This window comes from Chlamydotis macqueenii, chromosome 1, assembly GCF_036417535.1.
Source record: "Chlamydotis macqueenii isolate bChlMac1 chromosome 1, bChlMac1.mat, whole genome shotgun sequence".
NCBI lineage: Eukaryota > Metazoa > Chordata > Aves > Otidiformes > Otididae > Chlamydotis > Chlamydotis macqueenii.
In genome coordinates this window covers 131052528-131075236 of record NC_141556.1, presented here as the reverse complement: position 1 = coordinate 131075236, position 22709 = coordinate 131052528, and the positions used below count along the sequence as shown (strand labels likewise).

General features: G+C 40.6%; 1 protein-coding gene across 1 annotated transcript in view; it reads left to right on the top strand.

Moving 5' to 3' along the window:
• Window positions 1–22709, top strand: part of PHEX (phosphate regulating endopeptidase X-linked) — a 104819-nt gene that overhangs the window by 55142 nt on the left and 26968 nt on the right. The window contains exons 13-14 of the mRNA XM_086740255.1: window positions 13562–13639; window positions 15246–15349. Coding sequence (XP_086596381.1) covers window positions 13562–13639; window positions 15246–15349 — 182 coding nt within the window. The remainder of the gene's footprint in view (window positions 1–13561; window positions 13640–15245; window positions 15350–22709) is intronic.

The window sequence follows — 22709 nt, the reverse complement described above, 5'->3', positions numbered from 1 at the left end:
TGGTTTTTTTTTAAAAAAAAAGAAGCAAAAGGTTCCTCTTCTTGCCCTTTCAGTCTCTCTCTGTAAGGGTCATTAAATTTTGCCCTCGTTTGAAGAATAGAGAAATTATTCAAGTAAGGGCAGCTCCACTGGTGTGTCTGGCAACAGTCTTCAAGTACATGGTCTGCGAGTTACAGAAGCCGTGCAGGAAGATGCCTCGTCGGCTGGCCAGGTGCCTCGTGAGCTCTGGGCCACCTTGCAGCCTTGGAGAAGGATGGTAGATGAGGAGCGGGGGGAGAGAAGAGCCTTTTGTTTCCCTTACGATGAAGGTGCAGATTGCAGCTGGCTGTGTCGGCCAAATGATAGTGATGGTTGCGTTTTGTAACGGCGGGCCACAGGGAAAAGGGAGAACCCGCAACTGAAACTCCATTGACGAGACTTGTGTGATCTGGGCTCTCATCTTTAAAAGGGTCATTTTTTGCTGCTGCACTTCAAAGGATAATTCCATGGAAGATCGTCACTGATATGTAAAATTATTCCCTTTCCTGGCCAGGAGCCATTATTTTATTAACAACTTTTTTTTCCTTCCTGAAATGCCCTTTGTGCTTGGATTTAATTGGAGCCTTGAAAAAGAGACTTTTACACAAAAGCCTGTTTTCTGAAAGGTTGCAGATCTCCTTTAAAATAGCCTGTATTGTAGGATGTTGGGTTTTTTTTCTTTGCAATACTATTTTTAAAGCATGGATGAGAAGCCAAAAAAAAAAAAAAAGCTTGTTTTTCTCTAGTAAGTTTTTTTTCTCTAACATTATTAACCTCTTTAGGTCATGGAGCACAAATCCCAAGGTCACTGTGCAATCATCTTTTGCCTACTGAACTTCCCTGCTGCTTGGCTTTATTTCTCTCTAAGGAAGTCGTATATGCAACATTTGTTTGCTTCGCATCTCTCTGAGTCTGAAGGCTGAGGCAAGAGGACCAAAGGAAAACATAGGGACAATACCTAGCTATAGGTGTCTCTCTCAAGCAGTGTTAGGTACCTTTGTTTAGCCTACAGGGTTTGTTCTGCTGCTTCAGAGAGCCACAGCAAACCTCCCTGGATAACACAATGTAATTTAGGCCAATAGCCCTTAGGAAATCAAGAGCCATCTGTACAAGTCCCAATTCAACAAAGTATAGGTACTTTAAATGAGGTAGGTGTCCATGGGTTGTCCCTCTGAAGCTATTCGCTTCTCAGCTGGAATTTACTGGGCATATCCAGCCCTCCAGTCAATTAGCTGAGCCCCTGCCATCTTTCCCAGTTCTCTGTGGTCTCTCTCTCTCCACATTTGTGTGATTTCACTATGAACATGACAGCCATACTGCTCAGACTAGAGGTCCAATGTCTGTCTCGGACAGTGGCCAAACAGTAGCAGATGTTTAAAGATGAACATAAGGACAGGGCAAGCATAAAGAGAAACATTTCCTGCTATCCTCTCCTGGCCTTTGACAATCTGCAGCTCAGTTGCTTCCTGAGCCAGAAGTGGTGTCTTTGTATTTATTCATATTTTTCTACTGTGAGTCTAATAACTTTTTGAACCCACTTTTTTTTGTCATCCACAGCTTCCCATGACAATGAGTTCCACTGCCTCTCTCTGTGTGAGAAAGCATTTCCTTTTGCTTGGCTGGAAAATGTCGCCTTCTCCTCCTATGTTCTTCTAGTGGGGAAACCAGAGAATTGTCATTGCCTGTTCTTTTCTCATGCCCACGCTTGCTTACATACGTCCCTGGCACAGTGATACATCCAGGAAGTATGGGGCCTCCTGCGTTTGTTCAAGTAGACTGTCCAGGGCATACACGAGATATAGTTCTGAAAAATAACTTTTCATTAAGATCTGAGGCATACCCAGACAAAAAGACCAGACATCACAGCTTCAGGAGCTGAAATTAATCTTGCTTAAAGCCATGCTGATTTCGCACAAAGATGACAAAGTATCCAATCCTGAGAGTGGGCACTGGGTGCTCTGCAAAAAGAAAAAAAGTGCTGTTTGTGCCTTGTTGGATCTGTGGACCCATCCAATGTGCAATAATGCAAAAACGTAACAGAGGAACTAGCTCTGAGTCACAACACCTACTGCATCTCAAGCGGCCTTTTTCTGTAACGAAGGCCAGCACAAGGCTGACAGAGCAACACTTTGTAGAAAAGGAGGAAGGAGTTTCAAAACAAAAGATCCCAAAACACCTTTTACTGGTTCTTTTAAGATGACTTTATATCTTTGTTTCAGGGATCTCAGAGAACTTCACAAGATGTAAGACTGCTTCACATCACTAACAGAAGCTGCCAGGCTCACTTCAGAAGAACTAGGAAAAGAGGGAGAAATTTCCAGAGGCTCTAATTGCATTTAGGCACTTAATTCCTCTTCAGAAGCCAATGAGACTGACTACTGACTTCCAAATTTATTGGTTTTGCAAGAAAGTTTTGTTCAGATCTTCTTGAAACAATCTTGTCATTTCTAAACTGGAAATCATACATCTGCTTAGTGCCAGTTGAGCGTTGGACGCATTTTTCCTTTCTCAAAGTGAACTTCCTGAAATTAGGGTAGTTGTTGTCTGGACTAGTACTTGGATTAAAAAAATGTAAGGTCCTATCTATGTTGTAGCAGTTGAATTGCAGGGAGCAATAAGCAAATCTCCTGATAAAGTTGAAACATGGGTTAGAGTTCAGAAGAGGCAGAGTCACATTTTAACTCTTTTCCTACACATCTACAGTTCCCTTGGCAGTTAAATGTCTCACCAGGAGCTTCTCTTCATGGTGTAACTCATCTTTATCCTACCATGTGCATGGACATGTGAAGAGAGGGGGACAACTCCATGGGAAGCAGGAAGAGATGTAGATGCTGCGCAGCAGCAGGAGTTGAAATGTTTGCTTTACTTACCTAGTTTGGAATTTTGTCAGGTCATTGAGGCTACCACTCCCACTCAATCCTCCAGATAGCTATTTGGAAAATGTCCGTGTTCAGAGTAACATTTTTCACCTGGAAGATACAAAGAATACAAGATATTTTCCTTCTAGCATAGAAGCGTTCCATGCTTTCCTCTGAATGAAAATAGGTCTTCACTTTCCAACAGATCAACACTTTTTCTTTTTTTTTTTTTTTTTTTTTAAAGCCAAATGTTTATTTCTGATGGCAAATTTTACCTTTTGAACTCAAAGTGTCTTTTTCACATCCTGAATTTAATTTAACCTTCTCAGGAGGACTGGACTTTCCTGTTCAGTGACCACAGGAGATGTTCTTCTCCATTGGCCAGAGTTGAAACTAAGAGCCATGGTGTGTTTGCTTATCTCTTATCTCTGGGGTTAGATCACTGCTGCCAGCTTCTCCCTTGTTAACTGGCTGCTGCTACTGCTCACTCAGTTGTGCAGAGATGTCAGTTCCATTAATAACCTAAGCACCATGCAAATAGATAGTGGAAAACAGGTGAAAGGAGAGGAAATTGTATTTAACCCTGATCTTGCAGCTGTCATTTTTCAGAATACGCCATAACTCCATGAGGCTGCAATGGGTATGTGACATCAAAACACTTGTGACAAATCTCATGCTTGAAATAGAAGAAGGGAGACAGATGGATGGACACACCTGCAGATGCTCAGGGACTGGGGTGAATCTGAAGCTTTTGTGGCAGAAATAAAACATGAAAGCATTAGTATGCTAAAGGATGGATTATTTCTTCCACAGGGCAGGAAGTCCTCCATCACCCCTGGCAGTCTTGGATGGTTTCATCTTTAACTGTCATTGTCTTTATCTTTTTACCAAGTAAAACTACCTTCTGTGGAGGAACAGTTACAAAGACATTGTAGTCCCCCAGCTCAACAGTAACAGATGTTGAGGTATGGGAGACTCATTCTCTGTATCATAGAATCATAGAATCATAGAATGGTTAGGGTTGGAAGGGACCTTCAAAGGTCATCTAGTCCAACCCCCCTGCAAGGAGCAGGGACATCCCCAACTAGATCAGGTTGCTCAGAGCCTCATCCAGCCTGGCCTTGAATGTTTCCAGGGATGGGGCCTCCACCACCTTTCTGGGCAACCTGTTCCAGTGTTCTATAACCCGCATTGCAAAATTTTTTTTCCTAATTTCCAATCTAAATCTACCCTCCTCTATTTTAAAACCATTACCCCTCGTCCTATCACAACAGGCCCTACTGAACAGCCTCTCCCCATGTTTCTTGTAGGCCCCCTTGAGGTACTGGAAGACTGCTATAAGTCTCCCCGGAGCCTCCTCTTCTCCAGGCTGAACAGCCCAACTCTCTCAGCCTGTCCTCGTAGCAAAGGCGCTCCACATTGATGGAACTTACCACTTACCCAGAAAACTGAGCACAGAACATCTCAGAGCTCCCTCACGAACAAGGATAGCTGAGGAAGCCTTTGTTCTTAGGCACAGCATCCTGGCTTCTGAAAGGTCACTAAGGGAGCAAATTCCTGAGCCTGACACCCCCTTTGTGGTAAAGTTCCTCTAAAAGTAATATCCAGCAATATCAGTATCTGAAACCATTGAAACTTTTCACGACTTTGCTTCAGACCCCTGTGACTAGTGCAATACCCAAGCAAGTTAAAGTGCTGCTAAGGCTGCTGGTCCTGGATAGCTCAGCCTCCAAGGCCTCAGCTGTGTCTAGACTGCGTCTGATGCTCACTTGTGACTTGAAATGAAAAGAGAATTTTTCACATTCTATTCGTTATGTTTTTTTTTTTTTTAAAGTTGCCCTGCAACCTTTTCTAAGCAAAGTTAACCTTGAAAATGTTAAATGAATATAAACTGATGCAAGCAGGGGCTAAGGTCAGAAGTTGTCCTCTCTGGAACAGGTTATTCAGAGTTTTGCATAAAACCGCCAAAAGAAAAGCAGTGGTAAATCACATCCCATAAGTCTGTGATGGGGAGAGAGCTTCCTTGCCCTTTCCTGGTTGCTCGGGCTGCCCCTCCTCACAGAGTCTTGCAGCATTCGGTGCCCGAGATTTCTTCAGCACATCGGGCTCTCTGGGTCCTTGGGGACTTTTATTTTGTCAGTGCAGTAGTTTTTGTTAGACCTACTATTTTCCCAGAGTTAAAATAAAAACAGTAGAAAAGATTTTGCAGCAAGGCGAGTGTGTCACTAGCAAGAGGTGGCATGACAGTGGGAGTATGGGTCGACTGACGAGTAGCTCTGGCAGTGAGCAGTGAAATGAGTCCAGGGAGGAGTTTCTACAAAAAATGCAACATAATAATTTCTGCAGCTCACAAATGTGCAAAAGGCTGATCAAAGGTGGATTTTTCTTTGTGTCATTTCAAATCCCTAGGATTCTGGTGCAAAATTTGTTAGGCAAGGATATCTAATGTAATTGCAAAAGACAGATAAAGAGAATTTTGAGTTGTGGGTTGGTTTTTTTTGTTTGGTTGTTTGGGGTTTTTTGTTGGTTTTTTTTTTTTTAAGAGACAATTGTGTTGGAAAACATAGAGCATTGCCTGAAAATAAAGGCATGAGGAGGTACAGTCTTCTAAAGCGCTAAGTATGTGTCTAAGCTTAACCCAGGTGCATGAGCTATTAGAGCCACGTCAAAGGCAAAGTAACAGCATATACCACGGAGCATATACATACCAGTGTGATACTAATGATGATCTGTGCCTTCAAACCACAACATTTGCTTCTGGCTTGTTTGAAGTGCAGCTGGAGGAGCTCCTGGCTGTCTGCACACACACCGTGTGGTTGTGCCCTGAGTGATCCACTGGTGCGTGGAGAGAAATCCAGTGTAGAAATCCCCATGCTGGAGTGGACCTGTCACTGCTGGGGTGGTGACGTGATGCCGTAGCTGGACCTACCATTGGCTGAGACCATTTGCATATGTGTGCACCATCCTTTCTTCTGGTCCGCGGGCATCATCCCAGCTCCGCTGAGAACACAGAGGCCCTTAAAACTGACTGAGGAGCTCTGGACAGTGATGGTTAGATGTTACATCTTTTTGGCAGCTGCTCAGTTGTGCTGGTCTGCTGCATACGTGCATTTATGTATCATATAAACACAGAGGAAGATATTTGCTGTGTGCCATGAAGAAATGTGTTTAATTTACAGAGCTGTCGTTCTGCTCATGAAAGACAGCATTTATGTCTGTCATATACGCTGTTCTATGTATAAAATAATGGAATCACAATAACTGTCATATAGAGACTAAAAATGGAAAATGGAATTAAAATAAAATGGACAAAGGAATTATTTTTCTTAGCAAAGTTAAAACTTTGCTGGCAGCAGAATGAGTTTGGAATCAAGCTGGTTGCAGAAAATATGAGTAGGTCTATTATTTATACTGCTGCATTGAAGTAAGGAGTTACACTTGTGAAAATATCACAGTGAATTTATATTTTTATGTAACAATGACTGTTTCAGATTTTCTGTGATTTACTTCAGTTCTATTGCTAAAAAAAATTTGCAGGTTTAATTTTAACTGAAAAACTAATTCAGTGAAATTACCGTCACAGTGCTTGAACCGATGATTGAGTCTTTGTCTTCCAGAGAGCCAGAAGCAAAAGGGATTTAGGACAGGCAAGAGTGGCACTAATGTACAGTGTTGCTTTTCCTGACTCTTGTCTGTGCATGGCAGTCCCAACTTTGTGGGACTTACAACTTTGTGGTTAGTAATAATAATATCATCTTCACAGCTAGTGGATGTTAAAGCTGAATATATAATCCCATCTGACAGTTTGCTTAGAAATTTTTTTTTGTCCCTTTTCCCCCTCCTTTTCCTGGGAAGGTAATGCATAGTATGGTCCTTTTAGAAGTGCACTAGGTAATATTTTCTTGTCAGGAAGCTTTCTTTGAGTGAGGCTTTGGTTATAAAGGTGATTCAGAGGAAAGGGTAAACTCATGTAACATGTAGTCCCTCTGCTATTTCTTTTCCTCTTCCTTACATTGTGTTCCCAGCACTTGTCTTGTGCTAGTTCCAGCAGTGGCTGAGTCTCTCCATGTAGTGAGTGATTCCACTCACTGATCTGGCAGAAAGTTAGCTGGGGAAAAACTTGGGCAGCTTTTTGCTATGTTAGAAAACAAAGCAATCTCCCAAAAAGATGTGGCGAGGAGCTAAGGCAGCTCACGGAGGCTGTGGGAGCAGGCTGCATGGGCCGAAGTATGGACAGAGAAGGGAGGAGGAAAGGAGAAGAGCAAGGACCAGGACATTTTTTTTTTTTTTTTTTTTTCATTTGGCAGCACAAAGCTGTTAAATGAACTCAGCTACTTAGGGAATTGGATTCAGACTGGACAAAAGGAAGATTTTTTTTTTTTTTTTTTTTTAACAGTGAGGGTGGTGGAACACCGGACCAGGTTGCCGAGAGCGGTGGCAGATGCCCCATCCCGGGAAACATTCGAGGCCAGGTTGGACGGGGCTCTGAGCAACCTGATCTGGTTGGAGATGTCCTCACTCCTTGCAGGGGCGTTGGACCTTTAAAGGTCCCTTCCAGGCTAAACTATTCTATGATTCTGTGAAACCAAAGTGTGTATTTAACTGAAAACAATTTTATGTGCGCTTCATAGGTGTGATTATTCACATAAGTCACTTGATTTTTTTTTTACCCTTGGGCTCAAGCTATTATAAGAATGGTGCAATAGCTGTATTTTCCATCTTCATTACTGATTAATGTAGAACATTCAAAACAATTCTTGAAATATGGAGGGGAGGGTTGTGGTGCAGTGTGAGGTGGTGGTATGTGAAACAGTAACTCTGAAAAATCTTGAAAAGTCTACATAGTTTGTGGTGTTGTGATATTCAAATATGAAAGGAAAGTTAAAGCTGAAGTTTAAAAACAAGTATTTGGATGATTAGCTATATTCTGGAGTATGGATTATAGCCAGTTCATTGCAGATCAAGTACTCTTTAAAATTATAATTTCAGACCAAGTGTTTGTGTTTGAGTTGCCACCTCACTTTTGATTGCAGTTGATGACGTGCAAATCCCTGACATGTGGTCCCTGCATAGGAAATAAAATACATCATTAAGGTGGGCCTAGTCCATCTCCCACTCAGGTCGATGGGTCACTTCCTACTGATACTTCTGATACTGTTATAGAACACTGGAACAGGTTGCCCAGAAAGGTGGTGGAGGCCCCATCCCTGGAAACATTCAAGGCCAGGCTGGATGAGGCTCTGAGCAACCTGATCTAGTTGGGGATGTCCCTGCTCCTTGCAGGAGGGTTGGACTAGATGACCTTTGAAGGTCCTTCCAACCCTAACCATTCTATGATACCTGTAGGACTGGGCTTTAGCTCTGTGGTGGAATTTTCTGTGTTTTACCAAGACTCTTCACTCTCTTTTCCTAGTTTTTCTATACGTAAAATCTAAATAGATGCAGTGATATTTATGCAGCAGTCTTTACCAGATGGCTCTTGAATCATCTGTTTTCAATGAAAAATGAAAAGACCAGGCACGTACATAAAGGCTGAATTAATCTTTGTAATTAAATGGAACATTACTTTGCCGTGAAGGATTTCAGCTTTCAGAATGTATTTCATGCTAATTTTTCAGTGAACTGTAATTGTGTTAATTTTTTATAATTTTAGAAGCTTGAAAATGATCTTCAGAAAGTTATTGTGAGTCAAGTTGATTTACAGAAAATCTCTGTCAAACTCATAAAACTTTGTTGGGGGTGAGATATAGTTTTGTTTTACAGTAAGTACAATATGTCAGCACTTGGTGTGCTAGCAGGCCTACAAAATAACCAAATTGTACTCCGATGGGCAAAAAAGGCTTGCAGAAGGCTAACATGCCAAGTTTGGTTGTCAAGCGAGAATTTTACTAGGCTGGAAACTGAGGTGTTTTGTAGCACTGAAACACGTGTGTATTCCCACGTTGGAAAGTTGTTGAGAGTGAATGGTCATTTATGATTTTGTCTCTGTAGTAAACTGACTTGCAATGCTCTCATTGTGACAGAAAGATGCACTGATGATAAAATCCTGACTTTGCTGAAGTCCGTGGGGAAACTTTCTTGCATAATCAGTGGTGGAGAGTAGTCCCTCTCTGGGTCCTCTGTCTCGGAGCCTGCTCTCTGGCTGCTGGGACAGAAAACAGTTATCATGACTTACTCTAAAGCATGCCGCTGCTCTGCAATACCCGTGCAAGAGCCTCTTGCTTTCAGTGGCAGGAGAGGAAGCCTGCAGAGATGAGTTTTATTGATTTACCCGACAGCCTAAGGTAGGCTGAGTACTTGACAGTAGCTGGGGGAAACACCCCATTGCTCTTTTCTTCATGTACACATCATTATTTAATATGCAGATTAGAGACAGGAAATAAATGAGCCTTTAAACCATAAAAAGTTTTGCATGGTGCGTTTATGGCGGATTCATGTGCAATTACCACATGGTTGGTTCCTGTACATTTGTCACATTCATTTGCTTTCCCCGTATGTGTGCATGCCTCCTGGAAGGCTAGTCTCTTAAACATGCTTTTAATCTTATCAAGGGGAAAATACTGACTTCATTATCAAGAGTAAGCCAGTCGTAGAATGTTTTCCACTTTCTTGTGCTGTATGAATAAGGAGTCTTTGAACTGCTGTGAAGCATTACTCAAGTGAACACAAAAGAGAGCCAAGAAGCAAGAGACTTCCAGCATGCAAATTTAGAAACCTGCTCTTAATACAATGCTTTCTAACTTGTTTGTTGTATAAATAAATTGGGCTGTGTACTGGGCTCAGTTGAACGGGCTTGAACCTGATGCAAAGCCCCTGGGAGGAATCCCAGTTGGAGTGATTCCCAAGGACTTCAGAAGGCTTCCTATGTCCTCTCTTGGGTTTTACTTTGCCTGTAGAAAACAGTCACCTTCACCAGGAGCCACATGTCCTTCCCTATTGGCATCAGAGAACTTATCGGTGTGCCACAGCCTTCTGGCCTGCACCCATGCTTCCTGCCCTAAGTGGCTGTAAGGGCTGTATGGGCCTGGACCTCATCCCAGACTGGAGTCAGGATGTTGAGGGCAGCCCTTCAAAAAAAGAGATTCACTTGGTCCTTCCGATCAAGCAAGCTTATTCTTCTGTTTCTCCCACACCAGTGTGTGCTACGTGGTAGAGATAAGGTGACCCTGGATCACTAGCTCAGTAGGATCTTAGGGGAGCATGGCACACCTCAAAATTTGTGGCTGCATTGTAGATACCATAAGGACTAATTTGAGTCACATTCTTTTTCTGGGAGAAGCTGTATAGTGAGACATGGATTGCATGTGACAACCTTGTACCAGTTTGCTCTCCATCAGCTCTTGCTCTAGATGTTCTCAAAAAGGCTACGGAAGAATGATGTTTATTTGTGGTTTCAGATGGTCTAGCAGCTTTGTAATGGTGTTTAAGCATGTATCTACATTTTCTAATAGCAAATTAACTTTGTGATGTAGCAACAAATCGTGCACTTTTCTGGATCTTTGTTATCCTACATGACCAGTGGAACATTTAAGAAGGTGCATTACAGTGCTAGTAAGGTCTGCCTTAGACTTTGGTCATTACAGAGTATACAGTTGTCTGTCTTATTTGCTCAGACTTCTAAACCACACATACTGTGATAAGACCTTCTAAGTAATAAATGCAATAAAATAACATTTTCTTTATCTATTTATCTATCTTACAAAATACAGACAGCTTTAGCCATTGATAAAACATCAAAGTACTAAAAGCAGCATTACCTTTTGAGTTCACTTTCAAAAATCTCTTTGAGATAAACTCTGTTATTTACTAGGGTTTTATATAGCCTTTATAACAAAATGTCTCAGTAGTATCTGACCATTTTTTCCTCATGCATGGAAATCTTAAGCTCAAGACATGAACCGTTCAAGTCACAAAGCAAGAGTATGTGTGGTCTGACAAGTGAGCCCAGCTCTCCTGAAATAGTCTGGTTGGGAGAACTCATCCCATCTTCCTTTCCCAACACAGAAGGGCCATGACAACAGTAAAGGATGTCTGATTAAGAAGCAGAGTCTAAAAGGGCCAAAATCTGCAGTTCCAAGCTGCTGCTCTCAGTCAGCTGCTGTGGAAGAAGAGACTGAGATGGATGTGGCTGATATTCCACAAAGACCCCAAAATGTCCATGCAGTGAAGTGGAGGTGGTCGTACTGTGGTCACAACCGGGCAACTAGCACCATAGGTTTGAGGGCAGGGCCCATCCCTGCTTCTTTCAGCAAAGAAGCGCTGCCAGATTTAGGCTGGCTTCATAGTCCTCTGCATTTACAGCCAGGGAGGCGTGAATTTATTTGCTTTTATTTGGAAGACGGTCTAGAAATTAAGCATGTTTTTAAAAGGTGTAATAGACTCAAACCCCAAAATGTTCTTTTATGTATCAAAGCACAATCAACAATTTTTGATCAACATTGTGCTGGCTGAATCACTAGTGAAATGACATTATATTGACACAGTTAATCCTTACTTTTTCTTTAAAAGCCAATGTTTATTTTTTGCAAGTTGCACTATGGATTGTTTTTAAAGGAGTTACTCTTCACGTATAAGTTAGTTTTAAGTTAAATTTGTTGAATCAAAATGCTAAGGGGCTCAATTAAGTAGATTCAACACAGAGGCTACTGTAAGTAATTCAGATTATTACCCTGGAACTCATGAAGAACATAAGAGATTCACTGAACTTGTTTAAGCAGCTGCCTTAGTAAAAACTAAAATTGATGAGTTTTTGCTTTCTCAAGACTAGTATAACAACTAGGATTTAAATATTAAAACTGGAAGATGGAAGTTTTTCAGTTCCTTGCAAAGTTCAGTCAGCTGGACTTGACAACACCACCAGGAAAAAAAAATTAGACGCTCTTGATGATACACAAACTTGCAGATGAATTGTGCTTTCCCTCCCGTGCTTTTTATCCCCACCCCAGGCATTTAACGTATCTTGAAAGGCTGCTCTGTCTTCTGGAAAACTGAGAAAACATTCTGTTGAGAGTTAATTTGGCTCATTTCGTATTTCCTGTTCAGCATTGTTTTTTTTTATCACTGGGGATATTTGCATGACAATGGGATCTTTCTTGCTTAAGAGTTCATCTGCTCCTGCTGCTAATTTCCTACCTGAAATTGTAATCTTCTATTTGTGACATCTTATTATCTCAGCTGCAATTAATTGTGATGTCACAAATGGAGGATTATGACTTTGGGCTGGAAATGAGATTGAGAAATTGAAGGAGTTTCAAGAGGCAAAATAATTTTGTTTAAACTGAAGCAGTCCTCCATGAACTTCCTTCTTCCAGCTGTGGAACAGATAAACAGATATTTCTAATTCTTGCTGTCATAGGAGGCCCTATTGTGTTGAGACACTGTAGAGGGGAAGAAGAGGGCGAGGATTTTGTTGTGGAGTAAGGGGAATCTTCCCCTAAGCAGCCACCTTGTGCAGAAAGAGGGGGGTAGAATTCAGTGAGCCCCCAGAGAGGTCTGTGCTCTGCTTGCAGAGAGCAGAGTGCAGGATTGGTACCGATCCATTTATTGCATTCCATATCTTGCAATATTTCTTTGAGTTTAGGCATTTGAGTTTGAAGAATGAACTTACAGAAGAGTGTTTTTTGAGGGGTGGGGCAAATTCCAAAGACTTAAAGAGAAGGCTCAGCATCCTGAAAACATACAAAAGTGAAAGCTTTTTGCTACCCCAGTCCATCATGGCTTTAATTTGTTCTATGGACTTCTCATATTTCACCGCTTGATATGTAGCCTTATGCTGTTACATCCTTCTGCTTTTCTTCTGGAAACACACTGTTTCCAGAGAGATTCTGGGTGGCTGGGTGGCCTGCTGGTGTTTTTGTGAGGACGTTACTAAGGCTGTTTGTATACTTACACCATGATTTACAAAGTGGGAATACTCATCTACAGCTACTAGCACTTCAGACCAGAGTCTTTACACAGATTGTGCATAAACACTGGGACCAAGTTGTGACCGAAAGAGGAAAAAAATCCCCAAAGTTAATGAAAAGGGAAGTGTATTATTTTAACACCTTTACTGACATTAGGGAAAGGGCAAAGATTGCAAAGTAGCGGGATGAAGGCAGAGAATGAAACAAAGATTTGCCTTGTGATTTTAGGAAAGTACAATGACCTTCAGAAAAGTGTGTACTCATCCTCAGGTGTAAATGGAAGTGACCACCAGTCTGCACTTGCTGGGACCCAGGTTCGTCCATAGCTGTGTATCAATCTATTTTGAGAGTTGGGTGTGTAGCTGCTACTGCGCCATATTGAAATGGGTCATTTCCTGTCATCTTTTGGAAAACATTATAAAAACAGGCATTTGACCATACGATTAACACAAAAACCAGTAGGGGAAACCAAGTGTTAAGATTTTGTACTCAAACACATTGCTGTAAGTCCGCAAAAGCTCTGCAGGTGACAACAGACCCACTGTGATAATCTGACAACAGAACCTGGATCCTCCACGTTGTGATGCAAAGCTCATTTGTGGCACCAAGTTTACCTTGTAGGCAAGTTGGTTTGAAGTTAAAATAGGATGCCTTCAGGGAGGGATAATAATACAAAGTGGAAATAGAATGGGGAAAAAAAGAGCCGTATGCTGACAAATGGTTATATCTGCCAACACTTTTCAACACTTTTTTTCTTTTTTCTTTTTTTCTTTTTCAAAGGCAAAAGCAGTTATGGCAAAAGTGGGTTATCCTCAGTTTATAATGAATGACACATATATTAATGAAGACATCAAAACAGTAAGTGTTAGACTTGCAGCTTTCTTCTTTTACATATTGCAGCCATTCTTTTCTCTGTTCCACTGCTGTCTAAAATCAAAGCTCCTCTTTTGTTTGGCACGCATCTGGAGTTCTGTTTGCCTGGATATTTTTAGATGTTTAATTAATTATGGTAGCTTTCATGTCTAAATTGTCAATGCTGGTGTGTCTAAGCAAGATGACCATGAGGCTTGCTGCTAGTAAAAGGTACCTGGGTGCAAAAAACCTTCCTGCTATTAAGCATTTTAAAGGTTAAACATACACTGGCATAAATTTTGCATTTAGTTACAAAAATGAAACAAACCAAAAGCATTTCTCCTCAAAATAATGGTCTTCAAAACACTACTGCATTTTTCCTAGGAATATCACAATTTTCAATGCCATATATAGGCTCTCTTCATCTCTCCAGGCTATGAATTTTATTTATGATTCTTGCTTATAATCATACCTAGAGGCCCTAACCAATGTATAGGCCTACTGTACTGGCTGCTGGATAAGGACAATGTGGGGAGACTCCTTCCTGACTCAGAATCTGTTCAGCCTAACAGGAAAACAGATGATGAAGAATAGTATATTTTACCATTTTTCAAAGGGGTAACTGTGGGATGCATGTGATGAATTGTATTACTGAAAATCACAGGCAAATTAGAATCACAAATTCAGTCCTGAACCAATAAGATACAAGAGTGATCGTCATCTTTGCCAGAGAACATGAACAAACACTAAATGGAGGCATAATTTATTGAGAAAACTTTGAAGAACCAACTCTACCAGCCTAGTCCTTGTTCCTGGAAAGAGTAGGGTGAGATGGTGCTGTGAAAACAGTATAATGAGACAGAGGATGTGACCAACTCAGTCACTCAGTGTATGCAATTATTTGCCCAGTTAAGTGGTAATGTCTAGTGATAAACACTTGTTAATCACAGTTGCAAAGCCATAGTTTACATCTGCAGTGCAACTGCACAAGCCCTAGGATTGCTTGAAACTGGTGACAGGGATATCAACTGGATTTATAAATTATTACATTCCTTTTTTCTTGCACGGTTGATTGGGCCAGGGAGGGATTGCTACTAGATTTGGAGGTTTATGGAAGCATGGAGCCGTATGTCTGTAAACATTAAATGTGAGAAACAGTAAGAAAGCAGTGGCAGAACTATCAGAGAACACAGAGTATGATGTATTTGTAATAAAATGCAAAACAAAATGAAAAAGGGGGCTTTGTTACACTTTTGAAAGCTGTTTTAAAATGCACCTTTAAAATACAAGTAGACCTATTTCCTTCAGGAAAAGAGGCTTCTTAATAATAGCCATAGAAAGGTGCAGTCTGCAATTCATTGTTGGTGCTTCTGATTTCCTCTGCTGCTCTCTGCACAGGGAAGAGATTTTCCAGTGTTCCAGTCCCCTGTGTAGATCCGTTCAGCCACCGTTTTTTTTTTAACTGAGCTCACAAAACACTTATTTTATTTGCTTTGATAATGGCTAAAAAAATTAGGTGATTATCTTGTTTAAAATAAAAGTTCTGACTGTTTTATGTCAGCTTTTGTTTCCTTGGACATGCTTTAAAAATGTCTGTGCTCTGTTTATACAGCTGAAGTTTACAGAAAGTGACTATTTTGGCAATGTGTTGCAAACTCGCAAGTACGCAGCCCAATCTGATTTCTACTGGCTTAGAAAAGAAGTTCCAAAAACAGAGTGAGTAGACAAAAGGCAAATTTACATAAGCTTCTAACAATATTTTAATTTATATTATTTAATTGATCAATTAAAGTTTTAATAGAATTATATAGGCAGCAACATACTATGATACAAAAAGCCTATGGGCAAACACCCAGTTATTCAGAAACTCCTGTGGATATCTTTTTTGGTAAGTTCTACGTATCCCTGTTCTGATGCACAGTAGTTATATGCTTGCAGCTTAAACTTAATTTAATGAAAAAAGGGAGTAATTGAATCTCAATTAAAAATGGATTATGTCTCTTGGTCACAGTTAGAATTTCAAATGATTCAGCAGGGATTTATGAAATAAATTTTCTAAGAATTGAACCATTAGTGAGAGATAACATTATTAGTAATAGCAATGAGCATTGTTATTTACCTGCTGTCGATAGCAGTGATATGGAATAAACATACGTTATTTTTATTTATTTGTAAACATGAGACTGTAGATTGTGTCACATACTATCATAAAATACATGAGAGAATCTGTCTCTTTTTCTTACTGGTGGGTCATCAAATCCTTAAAATGCAAATTAAAACCTAAACAGAACTTAATTAGTCTAATCATGCTACTTAAAAATGACTCCTTCTATACAGAGACTTTGAAGTTGGTGCTGCTGCTTAGCTCCTGTGGTGGTATTTCCTTAGGGCTCCAGAAATTCCTACTCAAACTGAACCATACCTTGTTCTGGGAGTGGCTCTGTGTTGTCCTCAAGGCAGGTAGAGGATGTCAGCAGGACAGGTACAGGCTATTACTGGTCAGAGTGCCATAATTTGGCCCCATATTTTCTATAGGTTGTTTATAGCTTAATTTTAATTGTGAATGTTGCCTTCTCAATCACCCTTTTCCCTGACATTGCAATGGTTAATCCCAGGGGATGATTTTACAGCCTTTCCTGCGGCCCTGGATGCCAGGGATAGATTGCAACAGTATACCCTCTTCAGACCAACAGTTTCCATGAAAGCAGTGAAATAACACTTGGTGCTCTGTAGGAATGGTGATCAGCAACCTCCTTCTCGTGAACAGCATTGGGGCAGCACTAATGCAGATCACGTAGATTCTTGGCACGGTGGAAAATCTCCCCAGAAAGGAAATTAATTGGCAGATAATCCCTGACTGTACACCTCAAGGGCTGTACTCTGAGAACTGTTGCATGGGTATGCTTAAAAAATGAAAGCTTTACACAATTGCCCACTACAAGATTGAATACTTTCTCATGTTTGTCTTTAGTATCTTATTTCAAGGACTACTTAACAGCAGCCCCCTCATCACCCTTGTCTTGCTTTTCTTGTCATCCCGTGGGACACATTCTGGCCTGGGCGATCCCAGTTTGATTTTTGCTCTTTTTCCTTTGTCAGCACAGTCGTATGCTGTGGTAACTCCCACCTCAGCACTTGGTCCTAATTATTCCTTCTGGGAGATTATTCTGCCTTTGCACCTGCTCAGTGTTAGAAAAAGGCTCTGAAAGTGATGTCCCTTATACTTCCTGCTTTTGCTGTGTCTGCTGAGGGGTACCAAGGTATGGAGAGTCATTGCTGCCTCCAGTAACTTGTTTTTAAATTTATTACGATAAACTGATAACTCCCACCCACCAGTCTGAGGCATGTCACATCTGGGCTGAAAAATATTAGCACTAGCTACATTTTAACTATCAGACTATTGCTTTGTGATGCTTTTACTTGTCCTTTTTCTTTCTTTTCTTTTTCTGTTTTTGGTTTTTTTTGAGCTTTTATATTTCATAGAACTCCACAGATCTTTGGTCTACACTGAAGTTGGCACTGTGTTAACAGAGAATTACCCTTGGGGTTTTGTTTCTGTTTGCTTCTTTTCTTCTTTTCTCTAGTTCAGTAGCTTTTAGCATAATATTTATATTCAGAAACAGATATTATAAGATAGTCCAAGTTGTGGACTGATAAATATAAATGAGAAAATGAGTGTTTAAGGGAATAATTTACCACCTAGTAAAGTAATATTAACCCCAAAAGGTAGAACACTATATTCATTTAGCAGACAGTCCGGATTTCTCAGTAATATTATTTCAAACTGGATTCACTTTCCTCAGCATAGTTGACTAAATTGAAAATCAAAATGATGTTTCACTCAAAGCACCAGGGAAACAGACAAAGGAACTGGGAGATTCAAAACAAAGGAGTTTGATAAAGCAAGGAAGAGTGTGGATATCAAAGTGGAAATAAGTTATTCTGGAAATTCAACAGTTTGGAATCTAAAAAGAGGAAAAAAAAAACCCCAAAGTACAAATAATTATCAAAATTTTGTCCTTTGTTTTGCTCCCTCCCTCCCTCCCTAGCAGTTATTTGCTTTACAGGAAAAAGGAGCAGAGAGGGAGTCAGGTAAGGCATTGCTCAGGGCATGGATGGGGGAATGCACCTGGCCCAACTGGTACTGAGAAGCTGTGACGGGGCACTGGAGCCACCTGCTCTGCCAGTCCTGGGCACCAGATTCCCCTGCGGGCACCACAGCTGTGGGAGGTGCAACTTGCTGTCCGCAACACCCGCTTTGGCTGCCAGCTGAGATCTTACCAGCTGGCTGGGGAGATGGCTGTCATCTTCACCACTCGCTCTATGAAACAAGAGAAAAAGTGCTCAGGTATCAGGAGAGAGATAGATGAAAGGGATTTGTGGCAGGAGCTGAGGAATGCAATGCAAGAAACAGTGAAGGTTGGATCGAGAGGCTGAATGGAGGAGATGAGGCTGGAAGGGGGAGCGTGGGAGGAAGGAGGCCAGATGTGAAGACCATTATAATTACCCAAGTGAGACGCACCTAGAGCAGAGGGAGGTGAAAGGCCGAGCATGTGGAAATGATGGCCACATGGAAGGGAAAAATAAAGGAAAATCAGGAGTTTAGGGGTGTTTTCTTATCCATCCATGGAACCATGTACATTCTTACACACAAATACACACACGTGTCTCTGTGTGTAAACACACACTTGCACGTTTTTGACAGTGATTTAATCTGTCCTTCATAACAGAGATATGCTTGGAAATAGCAGAGGATCAGAGGACTTCTTCAGCATACCACTTCATTATTATCAATCTTTCTCCTTTGAAGTCAGGTTATCTCCTCTAAGATTTTTAGACCTGGCCAAATATTTCTTCACATTTCACTCAACATTCAGCGCTGGAAATGTAAGCGTCTAGTAGGCCTATAAAAGGACACAGAGGGAAGTGCACTATGAGAAGATTTCTGGGTCTCCTCCAAGACCTATTCCAGTTTCTTGACCACATACTATTGTTTATAAACCCTGGCTCTGTGTTTGTGGCAGGGAAGGGCACCTCTGAGAGTTGCTGGCTTGGATGCCATTAAGGACAGTGCAAAACTTCCTTCTACAAAAAGAGAAAAGCAGCCATGAAAGACACTGGGCAGGCTATTGTCTATTGGAGAGATGCTGCTGGAGAGCTCAAAAATCCTGTGGGTGGACCTGCCCTGGAGAGGAGAGGCTGGAAAGGAGCCTCTGGGAGCCTTTTCCTGGTCTTTGAACCTCATTTTAAGCAGTGATGTGGCACTAGAGGCTTACCATCCTGTTTTTTTTTTTTTTGCCCAGCTCCAGGGGAGACAGATGGCAGCCAGACCTGGGAGGCTAATCCTCTGTTTCTACAGAGGAAAATGCATAAAACAGACTAACAATGAGAAGAGGAAATACACTTTTGAAAGTCACCTTGAAGATTGCCTCTCCTTTAAAAGTCTTTCTTTATAGTCCTTTCTTGAGAGGAGATTTTCCAGATTCCAGCTTCATTAGCAACTTTGTACTGCCTTTCACTTCTAACCATCTTAAGTGCATTGTACATTCACAAGTTCATTTTCTTTACTTATATTACTTAAAAAAAAAAATCTTACCTGGGATGTTGAACACCAAGTTCTTCCCCACCTGAGTAATTTCTTCTAACTCAAAATTTGAGAGAACAAATTGCAAATTCAATTTGTGCTTTACAGACAAATAAATAAATTAATAAGCTTTTTTCCTGTGTTGTAAATGTTCCCAGTCACTCCTCTTCATGATTGGCAATGTAGCACACTATACTTTTAACACAGGAAGGGAGATATCATGGAGAAAACTGTAGCCTAAAGAAACACAGACCTAAGAGTATCTGCTCCACTTGTTATCCCAGTGAAGGTTTCAGATTTTATTTCTACAAGAGAAATCTCAAATTTACAAGTGTCAAGTCTGTAGCATTAGGTTTTTACTGCTGCAGTAGCTGATAAGTAATGTTACAGGACATCATTAAAAACTGTCCCTTTTTCAGGTGCTAATAGCAAATGGAAACAATGTAAACAATTCCAGATTTTTGAAAAATATAATTTATAATTAATAAGAGCTTAGAGTTTGTTATGCTTGTCTTTTTTTTCCCCCTATTTTTCTGCTAAAAAATAAATAGTAAATGTACAGGAATTGTAACTAGACCTAAAGCAAATGCCCAGGCAACCTGACTGCAAACAGGAATGAGAGTGCTATTTCTAAATTTTCTTCACCTTAATAGCAACAGCTATTTATCACAGACCTTCTTATTGATGTGTTATTAGTTAACGTATATCACTGAAGGTTCAGTCATTTCAGGGAGCTCAGAGAAAGAGGATGACGGATGAGAGGTGAAGTTATTGTGCTAGTCTGAAAGGAAGCAGTCTTGGTTATGTCTGCCTTTTTGTGGAAAATACTTCCTAAATATTTTTGAGAGTGGCTCAGAATGGTACAACAAAATACTGGAGTGTAAATAAGCTCCTTGCTGAGTGTCTAAACATCAAATACGAAATTCATCAGTATATTCTGCTTGTCACTAGGGAACTCTTGTTCTTCTTGACTCCTCAGTACAGCTGATAAGTCTCCTCTTCCTAGCTGCTTAAAAACATAACAAACTTCATATGGAGTCATTCTTGTGAAAAAGTTCCTTGGAAATAATTTAGTTCAGTTTTACAGTAAGGAAATGGAGGCTGCTATCAGTCTTTGGCTTGTACTCAGCTCAGTCAACAGGATGGACTCTGTTATTATGGTGGTGGATGGTGAAGAAAGAGTCAGTCTCAGGATGGGAATGTTGTGATGGGTCTTGCAGCTGGTATATGTTCTATGAGTCTATGAGTTCATAGATATGAAAGCATAGCCAGCAGTGATGTGATGTCCTCCCTCTGTAGCTGTGGACCAAATGGCAACAGCATTTGCAGTTGCTTTCAGGCAATGAGGTGCTCCTGTGGTGACAAGTTACATGCATCACTGGTTAGTTTCTCACCCAATGAAAACAGGTGCAAACTTGTACTGTTAGAGAGATGTCACTTGTCAGTGAAGAGCTCTTTAACCACTGCTTGTGGTGGTTCCCATGTTGAACTAGCTGTGGTGAGCCCCTGGGGCTGCAGCAACAAAGAGGATGGGGAGAAGAGCAAAGCACGTTAGTCTGTTTTGAAGTCTCTTATCTGTCTCAGGCTCTTGATCCTCTGTCTGGAAATGAGAGGCAAGACACTCACTCTAAGAAGGATTTGCAAAAAGGGAATATTCGTTGTCCCAGAAGCCTTTTTCATGCTAAAAAAATTGCTGTTTGAGAGAACAGAAAGGCTGCTCTAAGTAGAACAAGCCAATAGAGTGAGGTGGAAGTCACAACACTATGTGTCTTTGTTCCAACTTACAGTAAAATCTAAATTAAAGGGTTCAGTGTTTCAGATGACTCCCTTTCAGATGGGTTCTCTTCTTGTCAAAAAAGGGACAGAGTCCCCCAGAGCTTCTGCTAAGCCTGGAGAGCAGGTTTGACTCCGACTGCACAAGCGGCTGACTTGCATCCTTCAAAACAATTCAGCTGATTGCTGCTGTGAACAAACATGAAATTGAAATGTAGTTAATTAAGCCCCCTAATTTTTTTCTTTATCCCCTCACCATAAGCATTCTTTCTTAATTTTTCCGTTATCTTACTTCATTGCCTCTAACATTTAATCTCTTTATTATAGAGGAAACAGAAAACACATCAGAAAAAAACTTTCCTCTACTCCTCCCCTTCAGAATCTCCTAGTAAACAAAACAGGGAGAGTTATCTGTGGCAATTAGAGCCTATAACGCGATGGATGGTCAAGATATTTACGTGACATCACCCTCTGCTTTCATTGGTTAGTTTTTCTAGTTGCTGCATTGTAAAATAAGCTGCTCAGCTTTGAAGATGAGAGAGGCAGATAAATTTATTGATAAAAAGACAGAATGCTGCCATTCTAAAACTCTCTCCTTTGTTGTATGGTTTATGTGAGAACGTCGGTTGCCAGAAAAACAGTCAGGATCTGCAGATAACTCCCTCATTTGATGGTGCTGTTTTAAAGCACAGATCATGTATGTGAATGTCACTGGCATCTCGCATCTTCCATATTATGATAGATCTTCCTTTGTCTCACTCTTTATTTTGCAGCTCCCATCTCTTCTCTTTGAAAGAAATTTTCCAAAGCAATTGCATTGCATTCATTTGGCTTTACAAAACTTCCGAGTAACATGTTGCTAAAGACATCATGTTCCTGTTTGGACATTTGCAAGAGTTGCTTCTAATTTATTATGAATTAGCCACTAATTCTCATAATCTTTATTACTTTTATTTTTTCTCAGTTCTTCCTTATAAAGTCAAAAGAGAAATCTTGACCTCACTGAACTCAGATCACTGAACTCAGAGTTTCATCTGAGAGGACTTCGATCTTGCTAAAGCCAGTTGAGATTTTCCACTCATATGGGTGAAATCACTGTTAATATAGAAGAGCTTAGGCTAAGGAGATTTGTAAATCCTATTTGCTATTCAAATCTAGGTTTCTCTCCAGTATGTGTAAGAAATCTAATTATGAGATGAAATGCTAATATTCCTTTAAAAATTTGTTTTGCCTTGCAAGAGGTCCATTTGTTTATGAGCATCCTGATGGCCCTGTTCATTGCCTAGAGTACAGAACATGAAGCTGTTTATTGTGAATTTAGGTTCCCAGAAAGCACCTGCCCATGTTGTTGGCATCATCCTAATTGTTCAAGTAGTTGTTCAGCAAAGTGTCTGAAGCCACTTCACATGTTTCAAAATGCTCTTCTTTAATTTCCAGAGGGAATTTCTCCACACATGGTTGAAAGATGTCTAAGAGAGTTTTCACAGGTGCTGTCAGTGTTGCAGCCTCTGTTGAATGAACTTAGGTTCATCAGCATGGCAGACCTCACAAGCACAATGGTCACTTAGAAATAAAACAGATCAGGTGATGGGAAGCTTAACAGATGCTCCTGTTGAACATTAATTGATTGCATGCACTTAAAATAAAGCCATTAAACAACAGATTTTAATATTCTCAAAAGTGTGAGTAATGTGTTGAAATGGAGAAATACTCAAACTT